Source organism: Apus apus, chromosome 6, assembly GCF_020740795.1.
Source record: "Apus apus isolate bApuApu2 chromosome 6, bApuApu2.pri.cur, whole genome shotgun sequence".
NCBI lineage: Eukaryota > Metazoa > Chordata > Aves > Apodiformes > Apodidae > Apus > Apus apus.
Window position 1 is genome coordinate 35,084,922 of NC_067287.1, and position 11,266 is coordinate 35,096,187.

The following is an 11,266-nucleotide window of genomic DNA, read 5'->3' on the forward strand; positions in this document are numbered from 1 at the left end:
AACCCCTGTGTAGTGTCTTGGGAATTTCCTACACCTGAAGGCTGGAACAGTACTAGAATACACTAGTAAATTACTGATGGAAAATTGGTGCTTTGCCTAAGAAAACTGACATGAAAACAGACAGGTTAAAGACATTCAGAAGCTGATGCTAATAGCAAAGTGACCAAATTCCTGAAAAGAGCCAACTGTTTTTTCATATTTCTTTTTAGCAAATATTCAAAGGAGCAAATGTGTTTTGATTAAGCTCTTGAAATGAAATGAGGCTTTCCAGTTACTCTGGGAACTGAGAAGTACAGTAAATACTGTGAATTGTTAACTAGAAGAATTGCCTTCACCAACAGATGAAGGATCTCTCCTGTCTTGAGGACAGCAGCTATGTAATGCACAAGGTATGAACAATGGTTTAAATATCTTATAACAGCTATTTGCAACTAAACATCAAAGGTATTGAAATAGATGGATAAAGACAATCTTACTTGAGACTCAAAGTATTGAGATACAGCTCAAAAGAGCTTACGTCAACACTCATTGAGCAAAACTCTTTTCAGGATAATGAGAATGAACAGGTTCAAAATGCCAAAAATAGCTTCAGGGGCTTTTTTGTTTCCCTACTGTGAAGTACTGGAGCTGGAATCAGCTTCTCCCTCCTGATGGGAAACAGACTGTTTTCAGGTATATACAGTAACTGCAGGTTCCTCCCTCTTTGCACGTCAGATTGAAACCTCCTCCTTCCAAAAAAAGGATAAAAAGCACCACAGTGATGACAATGACCAGCCACCAGTGTGATTATACTCAAGTGAAATGCAATCAGTATAGCGTGATACAGGCAAAACCAAAATATTTTTTCATCACTTCATTAACAGAACCTTACAACATTTATAATTGAGTATTATGAAGAATATCACAGAGGAGGAGCCTTTCCAGGTCAGTGTAAGCTTTCACTATGAAAATTAAGTCACAGGCAAGGAAACAAGTATTCTCTCACCCACATGATCATGTTATTTCTGGAAAGCACTAAGAGTCAATTCCCTAGGAGAGGAAGGTATTTCAAAGAACAGAAATCCACTTAGCAGAAATAAAAATGGATGTTAATTTTGTTTGTTTCTTTTGCCCAGGTGATCCGAAGAGCCTCAAAGTGGTAGAGCTCAAGAAACAGCCTATCTCAGTTTCTGCACTGGTGAATAATTTGATTTACCTCTGCCTTTCAGAATGAAAAGTGCAGCCTTTTAGCCACAAAGACGAATCTTAGTTAAGCTGGAGAAATGAAGAAAACCATTCCAAGCTGAAGATAATGATAAATTCAAGTAAGAGACAGCCTGTCTTCACTGCAATGTTCATTTAAGCATTGCCTCAGCTTGTGTACACAGACAAGAGTCTTCTGCTTAAATTAGGCAGTACTTTAACTCTGAGCTTTCTTGCCCAGCAGCAGAGTCCAACCACTAGTGATTCTTGCACTGCCAAAGCAGCAAGGCCTTAGCTGACACACATCGCTAACTTTGTCACGCCTGCTGCTTCACTGCTGTTCAGCAGGAAGAACATGAAAACGATGAAAAAAAACAACCCACAAACAAAGGGTTGCACTGAGTCAGGCTATACGCAGCCTCATGCTTCTTACCAGTGTCAGGATAAGTGTCTTGTAACAGGGCAGGCCTGGAGGCAGCAGTGCTTCTCCAGAACACTCCCCTCAGCTGCCAGCAACAGCACCTTGGGGATTTCCTGAACCAAAGGTGATGTCTTTGTACTTAATAATCCTCTAGGGATTCTTTCCATTAGAGCAACTAAACAAACTGAGTAAGCCTTAAGTGGAAAGATAACTTAAGGAATTCAGAAGCCCCAAGAAGAAGGGTAAAGGACTGGCAGGCAGAGTTAGAAACTTGACTGTCCCTGGCAAGGAGAAAAAAGAAAACCCTCACAGAGAACTTCAGTCCAATTTTCAGATTACCCACTACCCTTCAAAAATCAGTTTCTCATAGTTTTTTCTTTTTCAGTTCATGTAATCACAAGATAAGAATTCCAAAGGCAGAGCCTATTACTCAGAAGTTCAAACATATCAGCTAAAAGAATGTGGATTCTCCTACGCTGGGAAAAGCCTAAAGTGCTGTTTCTTCATTGAAGTATTTTGCAAACTCAAATATTTAGGTGATCCTAACTTTGTTGGCAAGTCATTATGCTTTGGTTGGACTGAAGTACAGGATTTACCATTCTGACAATATGTAAAAGAAACTGAAAACTAGTTTTTACTTTGCATTTTTTCTCCTCTGTTTCCCAGGCCTATAGAGTTTAAGGAAACAGCAGCTATTTGATAGCACCATGCTACACTGAAGCTTCCCTAACTGAAGCTATAAACACATGACAGGGCACAGCTCTTTTCCAATTTAAGTTGAAGCTTCCTTGATTTCTTCCCAACTTCTGCTTTTCAAGAAACAGCCAAAGAAATTTCTTTTAAAATATTTATTTTTCCTTAAACACCACTGTCACTCTTACTGAAGAGAAAAACAAAATTGTTCCTGACTTTAAGTGACAGAAATGTAGGTAGGTGCTACAAAGCTCCTACCAAGCTGCTGTGTTTGTGTGAAGCTCTGTTTTGTCTATCACTGTCCTGACTATCACACCCTTACAAACCTTAAGACATACTCTATTGTCTCTAGCTGTAAGAAGGGGGAAGCAGCCATCCTTTCACTGCCTTCTAAAATTTCTTTACCACAGATTGTTTTAATAGTGCAGAAAGCTGGGGGGAGGGGGGGATAAGAAAAAAAAAGAAAAAGAAGCTGTACCACCATCAAGAAACAACTTTATTTTTTACTTCTCTTACTCACCGCTGATTTCCTAAGCTACAAAAATGTGTACTGACAGCACCCCTGCCAATTCAAGACAGTATTAGTTAATATTAATTTCAATCTGGTTCTTCTTGAAAAAGAAACATTTTAAAAATTCTAATTCAAAGAACCAAACTTCTACAATATACAATCCCCAAATACTGACCATCATGATACCTGCACCAGATAACCATTTTTACTCTTTATCCCATTGCCATGGATTTCTAAATCCTAACACTGACTATCTGTTAGTGACCCTATAATAAAACTATTTTCATACTGGACAATAATATAATTTACAGCACTGCTATGACTATTTGCTTTACAGCACCATCTGAATATTGAATAATTAGCAGTACTCATGTAATGCACATGTGTGCAGCACAAAATCTAGCTCTCTACAGTCTAGTAGAGCAACTCCTGCTTAAATGCTGCAATTAGGAGAAGTTCTTACTTTCTGTCTGGCTCCTCCCAAAGCCTAGCTCACACAAGCAGGCCTGCTGATTGCAGTAGGACTACCTATTAAGTGAGGTTACTCACACAAGAGGGATCTGCAGATCTAGACCCTTCCATCTTGATTTATAAGCATGAAGCACACGAGTCTAGCAGGAATTTAACACTTACGCTTCCACAGTGGTTCTTACAGTCTGTTCCTCACCATCTTCATCTGAGCTGCTACACGTTGCATCAGAGTCCAGATCCTTCTCCACACGAGACAGCAGCCCTCCAGTAGAAAGTGCAAACCCCAGGATTTCACCTGGTGCAATGCTAACTCCATTCTGTACGTCTGTGCTCGAACTACTCTCCAAAGTAGTTGCGTTGTTTTCTGGCCAACCTTCAGTGCACCTGAGGGAGCTACTGCTCGAAAATCTGGTTGGCTCATGGAAAACCTTCATTCTTTGTAGCTGATGTTTCACAAAGCATTTCAGCTGCTGATCACAGTGTTTGATAACATGCTTTGCTAGGAGCATTTGTAAACGTTTCTGAATTCTTTTGGCGCGACTGATTTCCATTTGTTGCTTAGTGACATACTGGAGTAAGCGAGCATAAACCTCCTCCCGGGTGCAGCTCAAAAGCCCTTCTGAAGGCCTGTGAAGAATTTGGTGTAATAAATCCCCTTTTATTGATTCGGCGCAGGCTTCCAAAGCCCTACCCAAAAAAACATTCTTCTTGTACCATTTACCATTTAAAAGCTGCATTTCTTCTGCATTACCAGATTCAGTTACATTTGGAAGTCGCCGTGTTTCTGCCAAACTCAGAGATGTGGTCTCTGGAAACGTCTCCCCTTTGACCTGTTCCCCAGGTTCCGAATGACTAATCAGACCAAACGATGTGTCAGCACCATTATGTAATGAATTTCTCATCCTGGAGCAGTCGGGCTCTCCCGCTTTCGTCTGCTTACTGGTTCTGTTGCTAAACGCAGAATTTCTACTCATTAACAAGACCGACTGATAGCGCCTGGAGGATGGTGGAGAACCGAAATGCTGCACACTGAAGATATCATTCCTGAGCTTGGGCTCAGCAGTGGGGAACCCCAGGACTGAGCAAGTAATCTGTGCGATGGAGTCCTCTTTTATCTTCTCTTCCACTGCTCTGGAATTTTCCATGCACAAAGCTGTATCAGACTCCATAGCTCTAGAGGACAAAGAAGGTGACAAGTGGATACCATGACCTTTTGTTGCTGCCTCTCTGAGGGCTGGTGTCATTATAGCTACGGTAGGTAGTTTACAGCAAACCTGAAAATAACATGGGCCATGTAAATTTTCTCATTTTCATGACACGGTACAAATACAACAGTTCTGTTAGGTATTTAATTATTTAAATATTTCAACATTATTCAAAGATTCCATAAAAACACATTCTCTAAAGAACACAGATAGCTTATGTTCCCTCCCAACTCAAATAAGAACACTTCTGGTTTTTATTTCATTCAGAGGTTGTTCCACGTGCAATGATAGCCTTTACCTCTCAGGGGGGTAACTGTTCAGACTTCATGGCATTTCTGATCCTATTGCTCTGAGAAATAAGACTCTCAAAGCTCAAGACTGTCACCTCACCTTGCCCAAACTGAAAAACATTACCATAAACCATGCAACTGCAAGGATGCATTTTTAAATATGTGTGGTTGTATGTATTGGCACATACACAGAGAGACGCACATCTACACATTCTCACTCCAGAACTCTGGCTGGATTTTATTTTAATTTGCTGTGGAGATAAGTTACTTTTTGAGTTGCATTTGGTCTTGTTCAAGTATTTATTTTTATACTTAAATAAGTCAATATCAACAATATCACAGAAATGGGAGCTATGCAGCTACCTATTACAAGTTCAGCAAAGCAGAACTTCTTCTACCACATGATGAAACGCTCTGAAACAAACTCGGAAGCAATACTGGGAGAAGGTATTTAATGCCTATCTATATAAAGCAAGCACTTGATAAATGAATGTATCATATTTTTTTCACAAATACACTTTAGAAACCAAACAGAGGTCTGTTAGGTTCTAAATGTTTCCCAAAAAAATGTCTACTGCGTGTTTGTATCCAGTTCTTCTTTATTCATAGGCACTGCCTGAATAATACAAATATTTTTTTATAACCATTTGGTTAAAGACACTTTTCCTTCACAAAGCTTTGTGCCTATGGCTTGCCATGGCTTGGACGAAGAGCTCCCAAACTTTGGGATCAAAAGACCAGTATCAACATTCCCCTCTTCTTGTCAGCAGCTAAGCTGCCATGTCATACCCTATCTATTCCACAGCCTACAGAGCAGGAATCACTGCCTTACGCTGTGCTTTCAGCTTTGATTAGGAGATGGTTAAATAAACACAAAGAAAGATTTAACTGAACATGGCCTGCAGAAGCATGAAAGATAAGCTGCTGTCAGTTCTTCGTTAAGAAACTAAAGACAAAGCCCAAAAGAGTAAGAGAGCAGTAACAAAAGTCAGTGTAGCACAACAGTTCCACAGTAAATTCTGTTTAACCAGCGCACTAGTTCAGCAGCATTTCCATTGCCCTCCTTTTAATATCTTCACTTTCTTTGATCTCCACAGCAACTGCCTAGCTCAGCAATTTTCAATGCACAGATTCCATAAGGAGTCAATGATTCTGAGACTGCCACATATGGATCTTCAGAAAAGCAAACTCCCTCTCTGAAGCCTTAGCTTATTTATAACTACAGATTTTACACTGAAGGAGCAAACATGAAAGGGAGATGTAGAAACCTAAGGAGCTGAGAAGTACCAGGCTGGATACTTTCTCCTTAACCCTCAAAACCCTCACCTTTCACTGCTTCATGTGTACTTCAACCATGAGGTTTTCATCTCTGTACATCACCTACTCAGCATCACAGGGACCAGGTTTGGTGGTCCCAATGCTGATGACACTACTAAAAAACATTCTGAATGCTACTATGAAAATCCACAGCATTTTAATTTTTATCAACAAGCCAATAACTTCAGACTATATAGGAAAGTGGCACAAAGTCCCCTCTGCTGGACAGTCATTCAAGCATGAGCCTTGTTACTGGGTCCAGCAAGGGAAATACACTGAGGAGAGCTGGAGCCCCAAACTGCAAAGGTTCTGGTGACTTGGCAGTGCTCTCAGCATCTGGCTGACTCACGATTTCTGTCTTTCCACTCTTGTAAGAGCTAACAGGCACAAGAATTTTTCATTCCAAAGGGGTATGGATTCACACACCTATGCCTGCCCTCCTCTCAGCATATGCTAAATAACGGTGATTTACATGGCTAAAACATACAGGGGAGAAAAGTGAAGCCCACACTTTCTCTGTGGGGTTACCTTGAACTCAAGGTCCCCATGCTAGATCTGTCCCTGGGAACTCCAAGTTCTTTCAGAAGAAAGCTGTCAGCCTGAGATCTACATACACTGACCAATGAAATAATAGCTGTTTCAACTTTACTATCTACCTTCCTTAGCCCGCGTAGTTTACCAGTCATACATTGCTTCTTCTGAAAGCCAGGAAACACCCACATGCAGCAGAGCTGCTGCTCAGGCAAACAAAACGTTTGGAGATGTGTATCTCAGACCTGAGATGTGAAGATGGAGGCTATGAAAAAACACCGGCAGCACAAAATGTTCAGAGTGACGTGTTTTAACTCGATCATATTCCCTCAAATACTACATACTCTCTGGTACAGCTTCAAATTTCAGTGAATACCATTAGCAAATTATTTTAAGGGTTTATTTGAATTTAGGGGCCTTATTTTCCCATCTTTTAGGGAAAAGAGGGCAAGAAATCAGAATATCCTTAAACTGAACTATAAATATTAAAGAGAAATGACAAACCACTAACTAATGAGGAGTTCTGGCAGAAGGTGCTTAAGCTGCAATATAGCTAAAAAAATAAAATACTTTTTAAGAGAGGAAAAGCTCAATTAACCCCTCCCTAGCAACTTCACACAATGCTTCTGCCCTGCAGACAGTTGTGTGAGACACTTCAGGTGTGTTCCTCTCATTTCACTGACACCTAAAATACTTCATAAAAGCTGATACTCTCCCTGTCTCCAGGTCCTTGGCATTTCTCCAAGAAGTTCACTCACACACACACCCACACAACATCAGTATATGAGCAAAACAAAAAAAAAGTATCAGCTGCCAAAAAAGTTAGAAGCAAGCTTTAGTACAAGTTATTGGCTCCAGACAATTTTCATTTTGACACATTTTGTTTCATTTTGGCAGAAAGCAGCAAAAATAATTTCACTCCACCCTCACTGGGAGGGAGTTTCCAGAGCTAAACTTATTATATTCTGGGATAGGAAAAAAAAAAGTGCAGAGGGAAGGAAGACAAGTACTGCAACACAGTATTCAGGAAGAGTCTGCATTTTCACTCTGGGAAAAGCTTTTTTGTCACAGGTAAACCATTTCCAGGATTTTTTTCATTATGTACTACCTGAGGCTTCAAAAGCTCAATAGCCAAAATACTTCTAAACTGGCAAATAGTTCGTTTTTCATCTGCTGAATACCCACTCCACTTGAAAGACTAAAAAGTATTGTAAAACGAAAAGCTGATGTAAAGTGCAAGGAAAGAGAAAAAACAAGTACCAGACATGCACAGGAGAGTAACTGGTGATTCAAGTGACCTCATGCTTATCCTCTCCTAATGCCTCAGTTACCCAGGAGGATATTGCTGGGAATTGCAGATTACCACAGCCCCAGCACTCCCCTGACCCTGCACCTTGCTCCCTTCTCTCACCACAGCTACAGGTTCCTAATCCCCCAGTGACCCTTGCTCCTATACCCTCTGCTACCTGTGCTTACTTCTTAGTCTTTACTTGACATTTCCATGTTGTACCCTTCTCCACCAGGCTTACCTCAACAGAACTTGTCTACATCCTGAAACTTGTGTCTTCATGTGGGTAATTAGCAGCACCCTATTAAAATAAACACAACACAACCACAAACCTGCCTGCACACAGGGTGGCATTCCCTCCCCAGCTTTTGTTTATAGCCCTTTCACTTCTTGACTCTCTCCCTTTGCATAACACTCACTTTTGTTACACAACACTGCAGACAATGTTTTGGGGGAGGACTGCTTTGTCTTCTAGTTTTTTGTTTGCAATCTTTTCCTTTACAATGGTAATAAAACTCCATTTGCATGACTGTAAGTCTGCATCAGCTCTTTTTCCTTGTAAATCCAATCATCTTTCCTGTTCCCAAATACTTGAAACTTCCTTGTTAATAATGAGATTCACAGAGACAAGCGGTTTTTTACATTTAGGTTTTGGCTTTTTTCTTTCTTACACATTCAGGGGCCTATAAATATCCTTTCAAAATAATACACCTGTTTCCAGTTTATTCATAGATTAACAGTGTTTCAGATAAGCAAACTTCCAATGTCTATTCCTTGTCTAGAAGCAGCAGGCAGCACCTAGTGAAACATCCAAAATTAAGCAGAGCAAGAATGTTCCAAAACACTGTATCTCAAACTCAAGGTCTCTTAGAGAAAACCTGCAGAAGAGATGACAAGCTACACGAGCAAGCTAGATCTGCCTACAAGACAACCGACAAAACCTGGTTTCTAACAGCTTTGCGTTGTTTGTCCCGTAATCCCTAGCTCCTCTTGGACAGCCTTCCTGCTAATCTCAGGACAAAAATAAAGTGGTGCTCTGGCAGCCAGGAGCTGCTGCGGCACCGCCGGAGCTGCGCTGCCAGCATCCAGAGCACCCGCCGAGCTGGGCACCCAGCAGCTCCCTCGGGCCAGCTTCTCCAAGACCTGCCTGGTGGTAAGCAGCCACTCGGGTATGCTGTACCTTCCTCCCCCCATCTGCACAAAATTTCCAGGATTGGAATCGTTGACTCTAGGAAGAGAGAGGACAGCTCAACAGCATAATCCGCATTTTTCTCACAGAGCAGTTCGTAGCAATGACTGCAAGAGAGGTTTTGGTCCCACTGGGTATGTCCTGGTTAGGAGCGTGAAAGAAAATGGAAAGAAGTCCATATTTAACACACCTGGGACTAGCCTTTAAAAAATAAAATCTCACTAGGCAGCCTTTGTTTTCAGTTCAAGAGCAGCCCAGTTCTTCACGACGAGTATTTAAGCATTTTAGTATTTTGTTCTACTAGTAGGTTGGAAAAAACAAAACCAAACCACCCTAAAAGGCTTATGTGGGGAGTCTCAGCTTTCGGCAGCACTCACTGTGCAGGCAGTACCAGAGAGATAAAACTGCAAACTCTACTGTTTTGCACTCCCCAGAAGATATAAGCACAAATTCCTCCTCTTTGAAAAACAACACACACACCAAAACACACACACACCTAAAAAGGATCTCTCTTTGAACAGTAAGAGAATTCAATTTAAGACAGACCACCCAAACAGTTTTAATCATTAAACACATCAAACAAGACATACTTCAAGTGGAATTCATTTATGATAAAATCCATGACTCATTAAAATCTCTGAACAGGGTTGCTGTTCTCCTTGTTCATAACTGCTTCTCAACAGAGAATCATATATTATTTCCAAGTTTACTACCATGCCATCAGCTAATTCCTCTGCAGCCTATAGTATCATGTATTTGCAACTTAACATCTGAAGTAGTTTTTAAACTTCAGGTAAAAAATTAAGCACTTTTTGTAGTACAAGACAGATGCCACTGTTAGTAGGCTGCCCATATGTCTCTGATATAAAGATCTATAATACTTTTAGAACCACAGTAAAGTCCATATCAACATTTCAGTTACCCTTTTGAATTTCAGTCCTCGAAAAGAGGGTCATAGAACCTGATCTTAAACAAGACCCATTCAGCTCTTAGACACTAAGATGACTGGAATTTCAACTCCCCAAACCATTTACAGGATTTCACAATCTGGACCAATAAGGAAGCAGAGCCCTAAGGCACAGAGATAAGCTTTCTGGGTTGCTGCACCTACTAGCATCATAACCATGCTTCATCCAGCTCCATTTTCAATACACCCTTTTTATGAAATTAGGAACCAAAAGGAAATACCTACCCTGTGACAATAAGCATGTTAGTAATTTGGAGATTTTTTTAATATTTTTTTTTAATCGGTTACTCTGCTTCCCATTGCTGAGGAGCACCAGGTACCCTGCTACATTCTGTGGGAAACGCTTCAGCGTTTTGCAACCAGGGAGCTGATGCACAAAGTGGATTAAAAGACTTGCTCAAAATCACACTGGAAATCTCCAGGAAGGCTGAGGGACACACCTGGCTCTGAGCTGCTGTCCTGAGCTCTGCTAGGTACTTTTATCTAAAGTATTCAGCTTTAGAAGCGACCTGTAGTCTGAGAAGCCAGCTCCATCAGTCACTCGAAGGGAATCTGGCAATCCACTCAGCTGGATGATCAGAGAGAACTTTTAACCCAGGAATTAAAAAAACGTAGACATGAAACTGCAGGCTGAAGCCTTTCCCCCGCCTACAGACCCAAGCCTTATAAACAAAACACAGCGAATAAGACAGCACAACACTATGTACCTACTCCGCCGCGCCGCGGGGCAGCAAGCGACACCCCGGCCCAGCGCGGGCTGCTCGCTCCCGCACGTCGGCGGCGGGACCAGGCCAGGCCAGGCCAGGCCAGGGTAGGGCCGCGGCCAGACAGCCGGGCCGGGCAGGCAGGGCAGCGCCCACACGGCGCGGAGAGAACCCGAGACCCCCCCCCATGGCAGCAGCGGCAGCGGCCCCGCACAGCCAGGCCCTACAGCCGGGCCAGGCCCTGCCCTGCCCCGCACAGCCCGGCCCGGCCCGGCCCCGCCTCACGAGCCCCGCCCCGCGCCCAGACCGTTACCCCCCCCCCGCCGCCCCGCCCCCACCCGGCCCCCTCCTCGCGCGTGCGCGCCAGCGCTCGGCGGCGCCACCGCCGCTCCCGCCGCTCCCGCCAACGGCCGCCCGGCCCCGCGTCCTCCCCTCCTCACCGCGCCTCAGCGCGGCGCTTCCCGCGGGCGCGCAGCCGCCGCCTCGCCGCCCGCCCC

General features: G+C 42.7%; 1 protein-coding gene across 7 annotated transcripts in view; it reads right to left on the bottom strand.

The window, feature by feature from the left end:
* Window positions 1–11,225, bottom strand: part of KANSL1L (KAT8 regulatory NSL complex subunit 1 like) — a 64,905-nt gene extending 53,680 nt beyond the window's left edge. For 2 of the 7 annotated variants that reach the window (XR_007889945.1, XM_051623974.1), the window contains exons 1-2: window positions 10,773–10,812; window positions 3,441–4,552 (exon numbers count right to left, since the gene is read on the bottom strand). Coding sequence is in view for 6 of the 7 variants with exons in the window: in XM_051623974.1 (XP_051479934.1) it covers window positions 3,441–4,522 (1,082 nt within the window). In the remaining variant the exon portion in view is untranslated. Of the gene's footprint in view, window positions 1–3,440; window positions 4,553–8,150; window positions 8,176–10,772; window positions 10,814–11,209 lie in introns of those variants that run through there. The other 5 variants (XM_051623975.1, XM_051623977.1, XM_051623979.1 and 2 more) reach the window with 5 other exon arrangements.
* Window positions 11,226–11,266: the final 41 nt, after the last annotated feature.